General features: G+C 41.2%; 1 protein-coding gene across 8 annotated transcripts in view; it reads right to left on the reverse strand.

Annotated features, from left to right (window-relative positions):
- Positions 1–1,151: 1,151 nt before the first annotated feature.
- The window catches only part of ift88 (intraflagellar transport 88 homolog), a 48,836-nt gene continuing 28,402 nt past the window's right edge, over positions 1,152–21,585 (reverse strand). For all 8 annotated transcript variants that reach the window (XM_060929607.1, XM_060929608.1, XM_060929613.1 and 5 more), the window contains 11 exons: positions 18,470–18,556; positions 12,450–12,636; positions 12,114–12,222; positions 11,776–11,926; positions 11,536–11,651; positions 11,040–11,092; positions 10,878–10,943; positions 10,694–10,800; positions 10,229–10,289; positions 7,412–7,525; positions 1,152–3,955 (listed from right to left, as the gene is read on the reverse strand). In XM_060929607.1, coding sequence (XP_060785590.1) covers positions 3,834–3,955; positions 7,412–7,525; positions 10,229–10,289; positions 10,694–10,800; positions 10,878–10,943; positions 11,040–11,092; positions 11,536–11,651; positions 11,776–11,926; positions 12,114–12,222; positions 12,450–12,636; positions 18,470–18,556 — 1,173 coding nt within the window. In that variant the 3' untranslated portion in view covers positions 1,152–3,833. The remainder of the gene's footprint in view (positions 3,956–7,411; positions 7,526–10,228; positions 10,290–10,693; positions 10,801–10,877; positions 10,944–11,039; positions 11,093–11,535; positions 11,652–11,775; positions 11,927–12,113; positions 12,223–12,449; positions 12,637–18,469; positions 18,557–21,585) is intronic.

Below are 21,585 nucleotides of genomic sequence, written 5' to 3' on the forward strand. Positions count from 1 at the left end.
GAGTGTGAATGGTTGTCTGTGTCTATGTGTCAGCCCTGTGATGACCTGGCGACTTGTCCAGGGTGTACCCCGCCTTTCGCCCGTAGTCAGCTGGGATAGGCTCCAGCTTGCCTGCGACCCTGTAGAACAGGATAAAGTGGCTACAGATAATGAGATGAGAAACAAAACAGTGCAAAAATGTTAATCTTCTGAATGTAACGAAGTATTGTCTCCAGGTAGTAATTTTATGAAAATAAGATTCACACGTCAACGAAACTGACTTCATGTTAAAACTGTTAATGTTATAGTCATGTTGTCTGTTGTTGCCTAAATGAGGATGGGTTCCCTTTTGAGTCTGGTTCCTCTCGAGGTTTCTTCCTCATGTCGTCTGAAGTTTTTCCTTGCCACCGTCGCCACAGGCTTGGTGGTGTAGTGGTTAGCACTGTTGCCTCCAGGGGCGTCAGAAGCATGTTTAATGTGTGTGTGTGGGGGGGTCCACCCCCAGAAAATTTTTAATTAATTAGATGCCATTTCCTGCATTCTGGTGTATTTTTAACAGGTTGTTAAACACGTAATTTTACCTTCAAAAGTCACTTAATTCAATGACTATTTTCGAGACTCAACAATAAGTCCTCATTCAACTAGTCCATATATTCATCAGCCTGTTTTTAAACCCATTGCTCTGCCTAAGATAATGAAATGAATCTCATCTCATTATCTCTAGCTGCTTTATCCTGTTCTACAGGGTCACAGGCAAGCTGGAGCCTATCCCAGCTGACTACGGGTGAAAGGCGGGGTACACCCTGGACAAGTCGCCAGGTCATCACAGGGCTGACACATAGACACAGACAACCATTCGCACTCACATTCACACCTACGGTCAATTTAGAGTCACCAGTTAACCTAACCTGCATGTCTTTGGACTGTGGGGGAAACCGGAGCACCCGGAGGAAACCCACACGGCCACGGGGAGAACATGCAAACTCCACACAGAAAGGCCCTCGCCGGCCATGGGGCTTGAATCCGGACCTTCTTGCTGTGAGGCGACAGCACTAACCACTACACCACCGTGCCGCCCAATGAGATGAATGTGACACAATTTATCATCAACAGTGACTTGCCTGCGACCCTGTAGAACAGGATAAAGCGGCTAGAGAATGACTTTATGGGTGCATTTTACTTTTTATTTTGTGTTTCCTTTTTTATTTAGTTTTAGATGTAACACAACATGCCACTGTGCCAAGCAATAGTGACACTCAACTGTATGTTTAAAAATAAGAATATTCATAATTTCACACAATGAACAGGCATGACATGGCATCATGCAAACTTCATAACACAAAATCACACTGTGTCAAGCAACGGTGACACATAAAAAATAACTTCACAATGAACAGGTGCAATTTTGTTAACCACCAATAGTGACTTTAGTGGGTGCATTTTACTTTTTTCACACAAAATTACAGTGTCAAGCAATGACACAAAAGAGAACTTCACACAATGAACAAGTGGAGTTTTGTCAACCTACATGCAATGGTGGTACTACAGTAACATTTACAGATTAGTATAACAAATAGATTTATAGATATAACTCCTTCTTACATGGGTGCCACCACAACTTCTACCACTTCATAACTTTTATTCCCCTTTCCTTCACAATCCACCTGGAATAACATCCATCTCTCTCCATTGCTTTCCTTTCTACTATTCCTTCCCCATGCACTGATTTCCCATGTTACTTTCCAGAAAACTGCCAAAGACCAGACAAAACAAGATCTTCAAATCACAACAGGGAATCAATAAATATCATCAGAGCAGACTTGACCTCATTCTTGGCATTACAGTAAGGTCGGCCTACTGGGTTTGAATTAAATGATAGTGAACATTAAGCTAGCTGATACATCTAACATTGACTAACCAGCTAACTGCATTAACATTTCCATTGGGACAAAAAAAACCCTGTCCTGTGGGGGAATTTTGACTGACTTTCCGCTTCTTTGTAAAGAATGTCCTTATGTCCATTGTGTCTGGGGAGGAGCAAATACTGCAAACAATTCATCATCAACCAAGAATACCCCATTAGGTTAAGCTTATTTCATTGTTTAGTTGGACATTTAATTTAACGTGGCCTAGGGTTAATTTTGAGGGCATATAGCAAAAGAATAAGGTTTTAGCAAAAGCTAGACATTGTGAGGTGGCAATGGGGATGATGTTACCTCCTCCACTTTCGAGCAGTTGCACTAACATTTCTCTGCTCGCGCTGAGATTCACTTCACTCGTGTGCAGTGAGTTATTGTAGGTAACGCCCAGAAAACACAGAGTGGATTTTCAGTGGTCTGTGTATTCTCTTATCGATCAAGTGGAATGGATTCTTTCACGAAGCAATAGAAACGGCGCTGGGTGAACTAATATGTATTTTATGTTAAATGTGGAGGGGTCCAAATGAAGAATTATGAAATGTGAGGGGGACACGTCCCCTTCACATTCAATGGTGGCGACGCCCATGCTTGCCTCACAGCAAGAAAGTTCTGGGTTCGAGCCCAGTGGCCGACGAGGGCCTTTCTGTGTGGAGTTTGTTTTCTCCCCGTGTCTGCGTGGGTTTCCCCCACAGTTCAAAGACATGCAATTAGGTTAACATGGGGCAGCCTTGGGCTGAAGTGCCCTTGAGCAAGGTGCCTAACCCTTAGCTGCTCCTCGGGCGCTGTAGTATGGCTGCCCACTGCTCTGGGTTGGTGCGTTTGTTCACTGCTTCAGATGGGTTAAATGCAGAGGATGAATTTCACTGTGCTTGAGTGTGCATGTGACAAATAAAGGCTTCTTCTTCATTGGGGATAGATTCGTTCATGTTCTAAGTCATTCAAATTCTGTAAAGCTGCTTTGCGACAATATGTGTTAAAAGCACTATACAAATAAACTTGACATTTTATACAGGGAGCTGCAAAAGTAGGTATACAGTAAGAATTATTCCAGTATTACAATAGTATTTAATACTAGAATTCATTAAAAGATAGGGTTTTCGCAAGCAAGCCATGTTCTGTTGATGCCATGATTCAGTTCATACAGGAGGCTTGCCAGGAAATTGATGCTGATAAAGACCTTTGTGCCAGAGTGTGCATAGGCGTCCACACTTGACTAGTGGAGTGTGTGAATGCCAGGGGCCAAACAGTTTGAACATTTGAGGGATTAATATGTTTACTATTGATATGTTTGTAGAAGGGCGGCACGGTGGTGTAGTGGTTAGCGCTGTCGCCTCACAGCAAGAAGGTCCTGGGTTCGAGCCCCGGGGCCGGCGATGGCCTTTCTGTGCGGAGTTTGCATGTTCTCCCCGTGTCCGCGTGGGTTTCCTCCGGGTGCTCCGGTTTCCCCCACAGTCCAAAGACATGCAGGTTACGTTAACTGGTGACTCTAAATTGACTGTAGGTGTGAATGTGAGTGTGAATGGTTGTCTGTGTCTGTGTCAGCCCTGTGATGACCTGGCGACTTGTCCAGGGTGTACCCCGCCTTTCGCCCGTAGTCAGCTGGGATAGGCTCCAGCTTGCCTGCGACCCTGTAGAAGGATAAAGTGGCTAGAGGAGATGAGATGAGATGTTTGTAGAATCAATAAAATAGCATTTTAGGTGTGAACGTTTTGTTTTTCATTACTGTATACCTACTTTTGCAGCCCCCTCTATACAACATCCATATGCATATGTCTATCCACCAGTGTGTTCAGTGACCATGAATAAGCCTATGTTCTTTAAGAACCTGGATAAATACAAATGTATGACAACGTTCACCTATTTACATTATGCTTACTACAGGAAAACTCTTTTTAATAAATGCATGCGATGACAGCGCAGCACACAAACAGCCCATCATTCTGGCAATAGGTCATCCCCCAACTCTTCGTCTGCAAACTCATCTTCCTCTGCACGTTTCTTTGCTGCAGTCTTCGGTCTTTCCGTTTGTGGCCCCAAAGGGTCGACGTAAGAAGCATCTGGAAATATGATGGCAGTATCGTGTTCATTTGTACATTCTCAGAAAGAGTAATGTTGCATTGGAAAGATACTAAAGTGTTCCCACATCACATTACCCTATGAAAAGCTCACAGACACATGTTAACAGGATAACGTTGATCTGTAAAATGTGACAATGTAACAAGGAATGTGTTGTAGCTGCGTCAGAATCAGAAATGCCGGTCTGACAGAATATACAGACTCCTGCTGCAAATACGGAGATCTTGCAACCTTGTATATTAAGTAATGGGTTTACTGATAGTTTGGGTAAAGTATAAATAAATGGTAGCGTACATAGAGAACTGACCTTTCCCCTACAGTAAAAGCAGAACAGCATAAAAGTTTATAGTATGGTAACATGGATGCAAACGGCGCGCCTTTTGGCGGATGCCGCCTTTTCAAGGCTGTTACTGTTCGGACGTCAACAAGCTGCTAGCCTCAAACTAGCTCAAGTCCTAACCTAACGTTAGCATCAGGCTACACTTTGGAAAGGGGGTAGAGTTGGATATAGGCTGCTACTAAAATACACTAAGTAACTTTAAAACGCACATTGATAAAACTTGCTGAATTCGTGCTGAGTTTATCTCAAGAAGAAAATAAATATATCACAATGGAAAAATAACTTCGTTCCGCCCGAATAAGTTCCAAATCTGTGCTCAAATCAGAATTTAAGGGAGTTGTACTCAATAACGTACAATATGACTCGGGTAGTCAATGACATGGACAGGCTTTCATTTTCAAACAAATTTTGCATACACTGTACACACACAATCTTGCCTATAAATACCCGGGGGAAATGATGGGAAAATTGTCATTATTGAAGATGCCACGCCTAAGCCAAAATCAACGTGAACAGGCCATCGGGATGTTGCGTGCCGGAAGTACACAGACAGAGGTCGCCCGGCACTTCGGTGTTCATCATTCGACCATTTCCCGTTTGAGTCAGCGTTACAGACAGACAGGGAGCACCAGGGATCGTCCACGCCCTGGTCAGCCTCGAGTCACGACGCCAGTTCAGGATCAGCACATCAGGCTAGCTCACCTCCGTGACAGATTCCTGACACCCTCAGTCACTGCTGCTGAGACCCCTGGACGACACAGACCCAGAATCTCCAGCATGACGGTCCGAACATGGACCGACTGTCACTTTGAATTTTTTTATTGTGAATTAATTCTTGAGTTTGACAATAAATGTCCTTTATCGATGTTTCAAGATGTGTGTGCATTACATACAATATCATAAATTTCAAATATATGCATGGATCTAAAGTGATATCGTGTTGAATTCCATTGTGCGTTTTTAAAGTTACTTAGTATATTACAGGACAAGATAGTGCTAGTCTATCCAGAATGCTATTAAACTGCCTGACGCAACAAACAAGGTTAAAAAATATCCGCCTGTATTTTTGCTACAATCATCTAAAATGTAGCGCTAATGTGCTAGCTAGCACTATGTCTTACAGATGAACTTGACATAGTTATTATAAGACGTAATGACACATTAGGACTACCTAAACATTACACAATGCAAATAGTAGAAATAATATGATTAGAAGATAGAAATTATATGATCAGAAGATCAAATAATATGGTTAACCTTACCTCTCTTGCAAAAAGACCAGGCGCGACACAAAATTCCGTTACGTTGGACTGATGGAAATCCTTGTGCATGCAGTGAAGTGCAGCCAGCAGCAGATAATGGCACGCAGCCAATTGGCTTTACGTGCGCAGCTTTCTGATTTACTGTTTTCTTTTCATACTTATACTTCCTATGTTTCATGGACTGTAACGGCATTTGCTTATTTAGTAATTTTAATACAGAATTTACTTTGATGAAATTATAATCAGACACTCCACCCCCCCCCCCCCCCCCCCAAAAAAAAACCTCATCGGATCTGCACGATTCACACAAGTCCCCCAGACAGCCGTGAAAAAGGCGGCATCCGCCAAAAGGCGCGCCGTTTGCATCCATGTGGTAACCCTACAGGTAATCCAAAAATTACAATATAAGCATGTCTTTCTGATGTGTCCAGTTGGTATTGTAATATACACTTGCAGAGCACTTTATTAGGAACACCTACTCATTTATGCAATTATCTAAATCAGCCAGTCATATGGCAGCAGTGCAATGCATAATATCATGCAGATACAGGCCAGCAGCTTTGTAATGTTCATATCAATCATCAGAATGGGAAAAATAAGTGATCTTTGACCATGGTCTGACCACTGGTGCCAGATGGGCTGGTTTGAGGATTTCTATAGCTATTGATTTCCTGGGATCTTCACACACAACAGTCTCTCGAGTTTATGCAGAATAGTGCAATAAAGAAGGGGGAGAAAAAAAAAATCATCCAGCAAGCGGCAATTCTACGAACAGAAACACCCTGTTGATGAGAGAGGTCAACAGAGAATGGCAGAGCACTGATTGGAACTGACAGAAAGGCAACAGTTACTTGGTACAATTGTGGTGGGCAGAAAAGTACCTCTGAGTGCACAACACATCCAACCTCGAGGCAGATGGGCAACAACAGCAGAAGACCATGTTCCATTTCTGTCAGTCAAGAACAGAAAGCCAAGGCTGCAGTTGGCACAGGCTCACCAAAGCTGGACAGTTGTAGACTGGAAAAACGTAGCTGGGTCTGATTATTCTCGGCTTCTGCTGAGGCACACAGATACTGTGTCAGATGTTGATGCCAACAGCATGAATCCATGGGCCCAACCTGCCTTGTGTCAGAAATCCAGGCTGGTGGAGATGGTGTGGGGAGTGTTTTCTTGGCAGACTTTGGGTCCATTAATACCAAATAATCATCATTTCAATGCTACAGTCTATCTGAGCATTGTTACTGACCATGTGCATCCCTTCATGGCCACAAGTTACCATCTTCTTTTGGGTACTTCCAGCATAATACTGTACCATGTTACAAAGTAAAGGTCTCATGAATATAACAATGAGTGCAGTGTTCTTCAGTGGTCTTCCAAGTCACTGGATCTGAATCCAATAGAACACTTTTGGAATGTGGTAGAACAGGGAATTTGCACCTGAAAAATCTACAGGTATTGGACGCAATTATGTCAACATGGAGCAGAATCTCAGGAATATTTCCAACATCTTGTGGAATCCTTGCCACAAATAATTGAGGCTGCCTTGAGAGCAAAGGGAGGTTCTATCCAGTATTAGTATAGGGTTTCCTAATAAAGTGCTCAGTGAGTGTGTAATGAAGAAAAAAAAAATCTTAACCCTTTTGGAAATTGGCACAAATTAATGCAAGTCTATGGGGCCACTTCCAGTAAGTATATACACCATTGGAGTAGTATGCCCCACTGTTGGCCGTTAAGGTCACACCCACATTTTACAGACCGTTCCATGAGACGTCTGGGACAGAATTTCAATTAAGAATCTTTGTAGGTTCAGATGTTCAAAAGATGTTACTGCTCACCGATGTCCCCTGGGGTGCTTGCTTCATAAGGTTCATGGGGTCCTGGAAGTGACCTCAGCTTGACCCCTAGCCTCTCCCCTTTGGCACTCGCACCATGGCTGCTCTGTCCACTGTCTAAAAGACACAATCAGAGTCATGTTGGAAGCATGAAAATGTTATATTTTATATAAATGTTACTCACTGTTTGTACAACTGATCAAATGTTAACCAAAAGCTATTAAAGTATATTTACAAAAAAAAAGCATTCAAGAACCTCTTGAAAGGCCCAGGATTACAACTATTAGTTTTAGTCCCATATCAGAGCTCATCTACACAATAGAAACATCCCATTAAATGTGTTGTGACAGAACTAGAGCAATACAATTTCATTAGGCACCATAGCAGTTTGTCATTCCACTGTATTCATTGTACTAAAATGATGCAACGCAGATCACCCTGAGACAGACCCAAGATTGAAAGCCAGATAACGATGGAAATGTAGTCTTCAGAATAAAAAAAAAACAAAGTAGAGAAAAGGGGAAAATCATTTTCTCTCCAGTGTGGCTTTTTTTTTGAGCAAGTGAAAAAACGTTCATATAACCAACCATACCAAATTGTAAATCCCAATTAGAATTCAGTAATTCGTTGTTGGATATTTCTGTCCTTATAAAAACAAGAATGATTATTTCATCTCATTCTCATCTCATTATCTCTAGCCGCTTTATCCTTCTACAGGGTCGCAGGCAAGCTGGAGCCTATCCCAGCTGACTACGGGCGAAAGGCGGGGTACACCCTGGACAAGTCGCCAGGTCATCACAGGGCTAGAATGATTATTTTAACAGTTTAAATATTTTTTAAACTTCTAGTTAAATCTATGGGCAGTGGCTAGACCTTGCTTGGAGCCGGTCTAGAATGGAGCTGTAAGGTGGCTCCTTCCCTTCACTAGCCTGGGTGTCTGCCTTGGGCAAGCATTAGCACACCCTGAGCCTCCCTGCCTGGGTTACGGCGCAGGTAGACGAAGCTCTTTTGCCTCCGTTGCCTTGAGTTATGGAAAAAGGCTAGAGGATTAAACCTCAATGAAAAATCCGGAGTGGGGCCCTGTAGGCGGTTGGTTCGGCGTTCTTGTCTTCCTTCCAGCAGCTCCTGCAGCCAACCTGATGCCAAATGTACTGCTCTGCTTTCCTTTGGATTTCATTGGCGAGGCTGAGAGGGGGACTCAGACGATTGGGCATCCCTGGGTGTCCTTACACTTTTGCCCTGGCGCTGCGTTATGGAGAGGTCACTTCATTGCCACTGGTCCCCAGTGGCTAAAACAACACGGGAGGCAGCAGTTACGAGTGATAAGTCCAGACCAATTGGCGTAGGGAGGACGCTACAGGTCGTCTCTGACAGTGGGAGGAACCACTGTGTTTCACTGGTCAGCTACCGCCTGCCCCAAGCCGGGCAGCCCCTGGCCAGTAAGGTGCTGACCCACCACAGTCTGCCTGCTCCAATGGGTGCTTGGAGCTAAGCCTGACACTGAAAAGCAGACTGTAAACCTTGCACCAGGCAAACAACAGAGTTAAATCTGAGGTCATATTTGCTGAAGGGCAGATGCTGAGGGGATGTTTAGCAAAACAATACATTGTTCTGCAATATTTGTCATTCTAGCTAATGTTGCATATCATGTCTGGATCTCATGTTGTGATTCAGTTTATTACAGCAGTTTCTACAAGACCTTAACCAGATTAACTCCATCAGGTCCAAGTCTTGATGGCTGTTTAGTTCACGTCAAGCTTTTCACTGGAGAACTGTAATGGCAGGTTAAAAGGTGTTGGTTTTTTCTGTTTGCACTGTACCTACAAAGTGAGTGAGAACTTTGTAGTTGTGGTTCCTCTCAGGGTTGTGGTATGAGCAATAATGCACAATCAGAAAACGTGAGGGAGAGGATAGAGTTCAGCAAGGAAAGGACCGGGACAGAAAAAGATCTGTTATTAGTCCAATATCCTTTTAACTATATGTACAATCAGCTGGTTATTATGTAAAGGATAATGTTCATATAATGGACAGCCAATCAGTAGAGAAAGTGAGTGAGAGCATAAACATTTCATAATGTTCTTCTGCAAATACCTCGCAATAGTATCTTTTTCTATCAAGGAGGGCAAAATTCCAAAATTTAATAGTTTAAGTTAAATCTCAAATACTACATCATTTAAAATCCTGTGAACAGAAAGCAATGCTTACCTGGCCCGATATCCATATCTGAGGTCATATGAAGAGCCAAAAATTACAGAATTAAAAGGGAAAGATTGAAAAATACAGGAAATAAACTATATAATGATACTAAAATGTGAAGTGACATCTACAGGGATTAGGTGCCAGATTGAAACTATCCCACATAGGGACTCTGGCAGAAACATGGCTCTCTCAGCTTACGGAAAGGAGATCAACACTCGGGGGATTAGGGAATGATTAAATATTTAATTTTGCTGAAAATACTATTAAATTAAAGTTACACATTATATGGGGAGGACAGTTGCAGCTCTAAAATCTGGAAAACCACTGTGTGTATTCTAAGGGTTAAGATTTATTTGCCTGTTTTTGTTTTTTCATTTTAAAACTAAAACAATAAGCCAGAGACAGTCCCAACCCTCCAGAAACTATAATGATGTTGTTGTAAAAGTCATACCACTGACTTTGTGAGGGGAGGTGTGCATGGTCTTTGGACTAAGCTCTTTTTCATTCACTGCATTGGACAGCAGATTAAAAAAAAAAAAAAGTCAGAGAAAGTAAAATGCTGAACATTGCACACTGAAGAATATACTGATTGATGTGGATGGAAAAGACCGGTCCACTTACCACTGCTGGCACTGCCTTCTCTCCGGCCGCGAGCACTGTTCTCCCTCCCGGATTTCACCCTCTGCAATGGAGAGAAAAAAAAACCCACGGGTTTATAGCAGTGAAACAAAGAAAATAAATTAAGCATGACTAATACAGAAATAAAAGAATACACAGCGAGCAGGATAAATATTGTATAAAAGCCTTTACAGTGAAGGAATAACAAATGCTTTAAGGCAAGCCAAGCACCATGAGCAACTGACTGTGACCTAGCAGAGGAGAGGAACAGAATGTTCAACAGGAAAGGAGCTGCTGACACTGGACGCAATTCCTCTCTCTGAATACACTCACTGATCCAAAAGCCCCTGTTGATTTTGAAACAGCTGTTTCTCATTCAAGTGCTTTTTCTCTAGAGTTTATTTCTCTCCGTCAAGTCAGTACTGAAGCATGACCCTCTGACTGGTACAGAAGGAACAGACACTGTACCTGTTCTCTGATCTCCTTCATCTTTTCCACTTTTTTGAGTTTGGTGGCATAATCTTGTACCTCCTTTAACCCCATGTCTGTGCACAACCTCACAAGGAATCGTAGACCTATCCAACACAAAAGCTCACATGAAGGTTGTTAACTGATAGAGTGCAATGTTCAGAAGTAAATGAAAACGAGTTACATTCAGCGTTTTCAGGGAATTTGCGGTGAATGTCCTTATAGGTCTCAAGTGCTCGCTGGTAATTTCCTGAATGAGAAAATAAAAAAAGGTACAATTTATGACTTAAGTAACAATACTGAGATTATTGGTAACTTTAAAACAATTATTTCACAATTGTTTTACCACTTCTCCTGTAACAGCTAGCCACCATCAACTGCCATACAACACGATTTGGCCTGGAATTCACATGAACACATGGTGTTCACAAACAAACAAAATTCCAAAAGTATTTATAATAAACTCATTGTATACCCTTATTAATTTATATTTTCTGGATTTGATAAACAATAGCTTGGAGGTTGTGTAAAATAGATTTTACTACTTGAGAAATAAATACTTTTTCTATTTTTACGTTTGAATGGATAGATGCATGGATGGATGGACTTTACTGAATAAAAAGGGGAAATCTGGATGCTAACAAGTCACACGGTGCAAAGAGACATCAGTGATTAGGTGCAAAAATCCAAGTTTTGGATTTAATTTTTTTTTGTTAATTATGCAATCAAGGTTGGAAATTTAATCCAAACACATGATATTTCTGTCTTCATCAGTACAGTATACTGCATATACAGTGATGTACTATATATCCGAGACTATATTCAACAAACAGATCACTTACTGGATGAGTGTTGCTCTTTCAAAATACTGAATTGCCTTTTCACAAAATTGTGTGTCAATATAATATGCTCCCAACCATTCAATGACATGAATGTTTGATGGAAAGTATCTGAAAGACTAAGAAAAAAAAGAATGGCTTTAATCATACATCTACGATTCATAAAACAGAAATATAATGTGTCAAACATACTGTCTATTAAGCTAAAATGATGTGAAGCAGTAAAGAGAAATAAGGCCTTGCCTCATAATAGTACTGGAAGGCTTGTGACTTGTCACCTTCATTGTCATATAACTCTCCCAGTTTGGCCAGTACATGAGGGTCAGTGGGAGTGACACTGATCAGTTGCATGAGCCACTCAATAGCCTGGTGAGGATCCTCTAACATCTCGTATCTAAAGGCTGCTTAAAGAGCATTAACTAGTTTAACGAAAACTGATACAATATTTTTTTAAAATCATTTTCAGGACAACAAAAGCTTGCGGTGCTACATTAAATTCAGGGACATATTTTAATGGGAACATCACGCTTAGTTAATATTTCTGAAATTTGTAATTTTGGTAATTATTAAAAAAAGGATACAGGCTGGCCAGCTGATACATAACTTGAGCACTGTTCCTAAGGATGGCATGGAGCTTCAGGAAGCAGTCGAGGGCTTCTTCCAGCCGGCCCAGTTTCTTATAGGTCAACCCTACAAAAACAGATTAATCACTGGTCAACACAAAGCGATCAGTAAAGCTGGATGTACAACAAAGCATGTGCCTGTGGAAAAATGTTATTAGCCCTGGATATCAAAATGGCATCTCGTACCAAAAAGTGTATGAACATCAAAAGTCCATCACATATATGAGGCATAAATGAAAGAAAATTATCAAGTCTGCTGATGTAGCACAGCCTCTAGTAACTTTAATAAAAGACCTAAATTGTATAGAGCTTCTGTGCAGGACGAATCGTTCCGCAGTGCTTCTTTATAAAACTCGGCTGCTTTCTCATAGTCTTGCTTCACAAACACTGTGTTGCCTTTATTAATGAGAGCAGCAGGATTGTAGCGGTCAGCATTCATGGCCAGTTCAGCATAGCGATCAGCCTGGTCGAAATCCTTCTCCTGTTAGAAATAAAAACAGCAGTATTTAAAACAATAAACAACAGTAATATACTGCATTCAGAAAGTATTCAAACACTTCCACATTTTTCATTGTTACCCTAAAATTGATTACTTTTTTTAGTGCTGTCAAGCGATTAAAATATTTAATCGCAATTAATGTCGCGACTGTCATAGTTAACTCGCGATTAATCGCACATTTTTGTCACATGAAAAACCATTGTAATTCTCTTATCAGCATAAAAAAGTGAATGGGCTTGCTTTATACCAATGTTTTTTTTTAATTGCAGAGTATAACACGTCTTGTCACAGCCACTGCAAAGTCGGGCTGGAGCCGCCGATGGGAAAACGAAACCTAAGCCGAACACCGTGGCTCTGCGTCCCGAGGCGCTGGGCTAGCGTGCCCTGCCCGCGCTGGTTCTTTGGGGGGAGGGCAGAGGACTCTGGCTGTGCAGGGCGTGGCATTACAGTCTAGCTGCTATTGTTTTTCTAAGCAAAGTCTCTGTTCCAAGTTCCTGGCAGTTTCAAAAGCTTATGAAAAACCTACATCATGTCACAGAGCGTTAATCTTGTGATAAAAAAATTATCACCGTTAAAATTGAGTCAAGTTAACGCGATAATAACACGACATTTTTTACAGCACTACTTTTTTTTCTTCATCAATCCACAAAAAAGTCCTCTGTAAATTAAAAGCATAAACATGGTTTCACAACACTCAACAAATTTACTGAAATTAAAAAAAAAAAAAAAAATCACACTTACATAAATATTCAGACCCTCAAAATTGATTCTAAGATACTTAAAATTGAGCTTTGATCATTCTTGATTACCTGTGGTAAATACACACACGATATGGAAAGGCACACCTCTTATGTCCATTTAAAGCCCCACAGTTAACAGTGCATGTCAGACCAAAAATAAGCCATGAAGCAAAAACTACTTATCATTTGACCAATTCCGTCCCCAACTGAAGTCTGGTGATGGTAGCATCATGCAGTGCCAGGATGCTGCAAGGCTGCTTTTCAGGAGTAGGAACTGGGAGGCTCTCAGGATTGAGGGAAAGATGAATGGCTCAAAGTATGCCCTTAAAGGTCAACTAAGATGACAATTACCCTACCTGTTTTTCTTATTACAAACAAATAGTTGTTTTCAACCACATAAGAGCCCATTTTCTGACCGTTTACGATAGTAAACGACTTTAATTAGCCAATTACTTTTGCATATTTTACACACTATCGCTGCTCGGTTGATGATCAGAAATGTTCGTGAGCTCCCGACAGGTGATGTCACTTACAGTACACAGCCATATTTGAGAGAACAGTGAGGATCATTTGTGTCCGTATTTTTTAAGATTATTTGAGGTAATGGTTGGTTCCAGGTGTTGTGTGAGAGTGTAGTGTAGAACATCCCAGCCAGGTTAAAGTGAAGTTTTTTTTTCGTTTTACGTTCGTTAATCCAGGGGTGCCACCACTTCCTACCACTACACTCTTGACTTAATCATAAAAAAACTTCCTCATCAAGACATCACCAGGTTAGCCTACCGTAATTACCGTGGTAGACAGTCCAACCCCCGCGGCAATGCAGAAAAAGGGTAAACAAACGCTATCCTATCCTCAGTGTTTGTTTACCCTCTTTCTGCATTGCCACAGGGGTTGGACTGTCTACCACGGTAATTACGGTAGGCTAACCTGGTGACGTCTTGATGAGGAAGTTTTTTATGAATGCGTTGAGAGCGTAATGGTAGGAAGTGGTGGCACCCCGGGCTAACAAATGTAAAAGAAAAAACAAAACTTAAAAAGAACTTAACTTTAACCTGGCTGGGATATTCTATGCTACACTCCCACGCAACACCTGGATCCAACCATTGCCTCAAATCTTAAAAAATATGGACGCAAATGATCCTCACTGTTCTCTTTTCTCTTAAATATGGCCGTGTACTGTAAGTGACGTCACACTTTACAGAAACCATTTGGAAAGCAACTCGGGTGTTTCCGGCAATATTTCCACCTTTTTCCATACAAGTGTGTTATAACGCGTAGTTTCAGCCTCGTTTTACAGGTAAAGAGTTTGGGTTTGTCCATAAGTCAGGGTTGTATCTCATTAATACACTATTTCAGATTATATTGAGAAAGAGGAGAAGAAAAAAAACCCCCGACATGGTCACCTTAGTGGAACTTAAAGGAAAACCTGCTCAAGAGTATTTAGAACTTGAGATTTAAAGGACATGAGACATGGATTTTTTTCTGGGTATAATTATGTATAAAGGACATAAGAAATGCCATCTAAATCACTGCAGGGCGTCAAAAATGTGAAAATTATCACATTATTCAACTTTTTTATACATCAGCGTAAAACAATGATTCGTTAATTAGCTAGGTGGTCACGTGACCCGTGACGTCACAAAAACTTTCCAAGGAGCCAGCGCTTGGGCATCTAATGTAAACAGGTTACCGAAATGGACACCATCAACAGTAACATTCCTGATGTTTCACAGAGATGTGAAGTTAGACCCTATCAATTCGAACCGATAGCTGGAAATTCACATGAACATAGATCTTGTCTTTACTCTGACGGGTCAGATGATTCTGAGAGTGAGAGTTCATTCAATCCCCATGAAACTGAAAGCGGTCGGCTCGATAACACTTCCTGGTAAGTTAAAAACAATTCTGCTCAAAGGCTAATGATCTGTTGAAAGATGTATTATTTTTGTATCATACATTGAAAGTTCATCATAGATCTAGCTAAAGTCCGTTGCAAGCTAGTTTTTTTTTTGCTGATATTTTTCGAGATTGATTGAGATACAATCATAGTTCAAATTACGTGGGAGCCAATGGGAGCTGAGCTCCCATTCCCTCAGGCTCCCATGAAAGAAGCAAACTTAATTTTCTGTGGAAGTCTCTCAAATACGTCATATATCACCATAATAAGCTTGAATAGCCTATATCACCATATAAATATAAATAAAACTCGTTTCATTTCCGATCAACATGCAGCCATAACTTTGTATTGAACGTGTTATTAAACCGCAACATGTACGGCTGTACTTCACCACCACACCATGATGCGCGCAAACTGAAATTTGCAGCCTGCGAAATCGAATGTGAAGTTAAGTCCGAAGAAGACTTGTCCTCTATCTCACAACGATCTTCCTTTGTTTAACAATATATATATATATATATATATATATATATATATATATATATATATATATATATAATTTGTTTAACAATATATATATATATATATATATATATATATATATATATATGCAACACCGTGTGTGCGTGTGCGTGCATGCGTGCGTGCATGCGCGCGCCTGTGTGTGAAAGCTGTGCACTGCAGTGTGCAAAAGTGCGCTGGTCCAGGAGAGCGAGTATGCATTGCTTTTTTTTTTTTTTTTAAACAGAGACCCCCATAGGGTCAAATTTATAATTCGAACCCTGGATACAATGCTTCCAGAGTCCGAGATGAAAACATTCAAAATGGCGAAACGCCATCACAGAGCCAACAACACTACGCCGTTTGGCGAAAGAGATGAGTCAGAATTATGATAATCAATAACTGATACACCCAAAATTATAATACTAATCCTTATCTCGGCTTTCAGTCGCTTAGCGAATGCACCTCGTGGTAGCCGTAGCACTTCAGGTTTCACTCCGCCGTCTTGTTCCTGAATTGGGACGTTGGGAACGGCTCCATCTTTAAGTAACCTCTTAAATTTGGCTTGGCAATTAATATCACTCAGTACCTGAGTATTAATGTTGAAAGAATCCTCAGTGAAATGGTTCGAACACAGTTTGTGGGAAACAGTAGGTACAAAGTTTTTTCTACGACAGTAGTGAGCCCACACTTTCCTCAGCTTCAGGTCCTTGGGGAATGCAAAAAAACTTACTCCAGGGCATTTCCCATTGGAATTATTGCAACCACAAGCAGCACAATACACCATGATGTTCAATGTACGTTAAAGACTATAAAAACAATTTTCTTGTCATCCACTTCTCCATATTCATCTACCCGCTTGTGCTGTACCCGAAAGTTTTTGTGACGTATGATCACGTGACAGCGGCTCTTCCGGTTGTAAAATATGCATATCGGAGCTCGAGTAGAAATGCCATATAATCATCACGAATATAACGATTTTGCTGAATTTAATAGATAATTTTGTATTTGTTGATGCAATTATTTCATATTTTTAATGGAAAGAAACTGATATAGCGTGCATTTATGTTTCATGTCCCATGTCCTTTAAGTGATAGTTCTCCTACAAATATGACAATAACCTGAAATACAACCTAGACAGCACAGGAGTGACTTCAGGATAAGTCTGTGAACATCTTTGGGTGGCCTAAATAGAGTCTGGACTTGAACCCAATCGAACATATCTAGACACACCCTAGAACAGCAATAGTGACAAGCCCATCAAACCTAAAAACAGAGGTATTGAGAGCAGACTTAAGAATATAGTTGCTGTCAAGGGCATTTCAACAAAGTACTGATTGAATTCAAAGGGTCTGAGTGATAGTTCAGTTGTTGTTGTTTTAAAGTGTATATTCTGGACCAATTTCATGTTTTTTTTTTTTAATATGAAAGTATGTCCCTGTGGCAGCGGGGGTGTGGTCAAGCGGCGGTCTGTGAACAGAGGGCGGAGTCAGGGAAGGTAAGTGGCAGAATCGCTACACCTGATGTTAGTTAACCTGTGTTTGTGTGTCTTCCCCAGTGACCGTGCCCTATAAAAGGAGAGCGAGAGCAGAGGAAGGGAGCTCTCTCCCCAACCAGACAACTGATGTGTGTGTGCGCGTGTCTGTGTGGCTGGGAGTTTGTGGACGACTGAAAAGTGTCACAATAAAGAGTTTTTGCAACTCAGTTCTGGCCTGCCGTACTTCTGTGCTCCACCCACCCGCTCCAAGTACTACAGTCCCTTTACACACTCATCCAGAAGGGTAATTTTGCACAAGGCCATCTGTCTACAGCAGAAAAAAATAAAATAACAAAACGTGTCTGGAAAAATCCCAAGGGAGTCTGGAGCCAGATTCGTGACGTTATCTGTGGAAGCGCCAGCAGGTTGCGCAAGCTTTGCACGGTTTAAGTGCACAGCCTGTGTAGACCAAGTGCTCCCATTTCTCTCTCATTGGCCGGTCTTTTGGGAAACAATGAGTATTAATCCCATCAAGATTGGTGTTGCTACACCCTCCTACGATACATCTGTTAACCATTTTAATAATTACGTGATAATGTTGAAAAAATTTTGCAGAAAACCACCAGGTCGTTTTCTCAAACAAACCAGCGCTGACGTAGGATTCAGAGGGAGGTGTCCCGCAGATGACGTCACGAAAATCAATGTTTCCCGGGAAATCCAAATGGCAAGTTTTTTCACAGGCGGACCAATTCGCCTCAAATGGCTTGATTTCAACTGAATTTTTCTGATATTGCGCAAGGTAAAAAAATTGCAGAAAATGCATAATGTTACAGATATTTGGCCAAAGTTTAATATAAAATAGGAGAATTACATTGATCTTGCTCCTGAATTTACCCGTGATATGCACTTTAAACCATAATAACCTGTTTGTGTATTCGTTTTACAGGATTTTTGCAGATTGATAAGATCAAATGAATTTAATCCATTATAGAGCAATGCTGTAACCAAACAAAAAGAAGAAAAAACTGAAAAGGTTTGACAGTTTTTTGATTGAATGCTACTCTATTAAATAAACGTCCAAGTCATCGACACAATAAGCAGTAAAATATTTTATATTCTTTGTACTCCTGCATAAAGTAATGCGAGAAAAATAAAATACATTCACGCTTTCAAATAGTGCAAATGTCAGTATCTACATACCAAAAAGTAGAGAAAGGAAAGGTTGGTCGCAGCAGCACTCTTCACCCGGCTGTCTTTCTTCTCAAAGGCTTTCAACGTGTCCACTGCCTGCACAGCAGAACCAGTGGGTCAGATATTTGAAAACAAATCCTGCTTGGTCTGTAGGCCTTCAGTGCTAACAGTTCAACCCTGCTATGCCTGGAATACAGCATTCTAGCATATTTACGAATCTTCAAGAAAGATATTGATATAGTGCGATAGAGAATAAGAAACAAAAGATGTTCTTGGTTCAATCCCTGATTTGGGTTTCCACTTACAACCCCAATTCCAAAAAAGTTGGGACAAAGTACCAATTGTAACTAAAAATGGAATGCAATGATGTGGAAGTTTCAAAATTCCATATTTTATTCAGAGTAGAACATAGATGACATATCAAATGTTTAAACTGAGAAAATGTATCATTTAAAGAGAAAAATTAGGTGATTTTAAACTTCATGACAACACCACATCTCAAAAAAAGTTGGGACAAGGCCATGTTTACCACTGTGAGACATCCCCTTTTCTCTTTACAACAGTCTGTAAACGTCTGGGGACTGAGGAGACAAGTTGCTCAAGTTTAGGGATAGGAATGTTAACCCATTCTTGTCTAATGTAGGATTCTAGTTGCTCAACTGTCTTAGGTCTTTTTTGTTGTATCTTCCGTTTTATGATGCGCCAAATGTTTTCTATGGGTGAAAGATCTGGACTGCAGGCTGGTCAGTTCAGTACCCGGACCCTTCTACGCAGCCATGATGCTGTAATTGATGCAGTATGTGGTTTGGCATTGTCATGTTGGAAAATGCAAGGTCTTCCCTGAAAGAGACGTCATCTGGATGGGAGCATATGTTGCTCTAGAATCTGGATTTACCTTTCAGCATTGATGGTGTCTTTCCAGATGTGTAAGCTGCCCATGCAACACGCACTAATGCAACCCCATACCATCAGAGATGCAGGCTTCTGAACTGAGCACTGATAACAACTTGGGTCATCCTTCTCCTCTTTAGTCCGAATGACACAGCGTCCCTGATTTCCATAAAGAACTTCAAATTTTGATTCATCTGACCACAGAACAGTTTTCCACTTTGCCACAGTTCATTTTAAATGAGCCTTGGCCCAGAGAAGACGTCTGCGCTTCTGGATCATGTTTAGATACGGCTTCTTCTTTGAACTATAGAGTTTTAGCTGGCAATGGCGGATGGCATGGTGAATTGTGTTCACAGATGATGTTCTCTGGAAATATTCCTGAGCCCATTTTGTGATTTCCAATACAGAAGCATGCCTGTATGTGATGCAGTGCTGTCTAAAGGCCTCTGCATGCTCTTGCGACAAGGCTTTCGCAGATAGCTTTTCGCAGACAGTTGTAATTTATCGTTGAGCGGGGAGTAACTGGCGTGCGCGATGTTATTCACTGCCACAACGCAAGGGGGCGCGAAGTCGCGAAATCGCTAGGAGTAGTTGGTGGGTGTGGTTAGTGGAGTGTTTATCCTCCGGTTACTTATAATGACTAGAACTGGAGTCGTATAGATGTACGTACTTCCTCACTTCCTCAATCAACCGCTCTTCGTGCTGCTCCATCTTCGCTCGTGTTTTTAAAAATGGCGGTCGTGAAAACAAACCAAACTGGGAAAGTAGGGAAGCGGAAGTGCATGTACAGCGGATGTAGAGTGGACCAATCAGAGCCCTCTTGTCTGCGACGCTGTCTGCGAGGCTTCTGCGGTGGTCACAATTTTTGGGAGGTGCGCGCAGAGCGTCTGCGAAGGTGGGGGGGCTACACAGACACTGTCTGCGACGCTATCTGCGAGGACTGGGTTGTCAGTATAAATTGGCCTTAAGGGCCCGAAGATCACAGGCACCCGGTATGGTTTTCCGGCCTTGACCCTTACGCACAGAGATTCTTCCAGATTCTCTGAATCTTTTGATGATATTGTGCACTGTAGATGATGATATGTTCAAACTCTTTGCAATTTTACACTGTCGAACTCCTTTCTGATATTGCTCCACTATTTGTCGGCGCAGAATTAGGGGGATTGGTGATCCTCTTCCCATCTTTACTTCTGAGAGCCGCTGCCACTCCAAGATGCTCTTTTTAATAATAATAATAATAATAATAATAATAATAAGTTCAATTTATATAGCGCCTTTCACAAACCCAAGGACGCTTTACAAAAGCGTTACCACCAAAAAAAAAAAATTAGGAAGAATAGTGTGAGGTAAAGAGAAAAGTTTTCAAGTTGGCTTTGAAGGAAGAGAGTGTGGAACAGTCACGAAGCAATTGTGGTAACGAATTCCAAAGTTTAGGAGCAGCAACACTAAATGATCTGCCACCCATAGATGCCAATTTAAAACGAGGAACAGTCAGAAGTCCACAGACAGAAGATCTAAGGGAGCGGGAGGGACAGTACAAATGAATTAGCTCACAGAGATAGGAAGGAGCGAAATCATGAAGAGCTTTATAGGTTATCAGCAAGATTTTGTATTTGATCCGGGAGATAACTGGCAACCAATGCAGTTGCTGTAAAACAGGAGTGATGTGAGCAGTGCGCTTGGCGAGTGTGAGGATTCTTGCTGCTGAGTTTTGAATGTACTGCAGGCAATTGAGCAATGTGGCAGGGAGACCATAAAAGAGAGAATTGCAATAGTCAAGACGAGAAAAAATAAATGCATTGACCAACATATTGGCATCAGTTTCCAAAAGAAAAGGGCGGAGACGAGCAATATTGCGGAGGTGAAAGAAAGCATTCTTAGTAATTAGTTTAAGATGGGGTTCAAACGTAAGGGTGGAGTCAAAGATAACTCCAAGGTTTTTTATAACTTGGGAAGGATGAATAGACACACCATCTACATCAATAGTAAAACTGGAGAAATTCTGAACCTGTCTTTTGGTACCTACTAATAGAACCTCCGTTTTGCCAGCATTAAGTTTAAGGCAGTTCTTATACAGCCATTGCTTAAGGTCAGTGATGCAAGACCTTAGCAGCTGAACAGAGGCTATGGAAGGGGTGATAGTGATGTAGATTTGAATATCATCAGCATAACAATGAAAGTTAAGGCCATGGTTACGAATAATCTGGCCTACAGGAGAGACATATAAAAAGAAG

Source organism: Neoarius graeffei, chromosome 9 (assembly GCF_027579695.1).
Source record: "Neoarius graeffei isolate fNeoGra1 chromosome 9, fNeoGra1.pri, whole genome shotgun sequence".
Classification (NCBI taxonomy): Eukaryota; Metazoa; Chordata; class Actinopteri; order Siluriformes; family Ariidae; genus Neoarius; species Neoarius graeffei.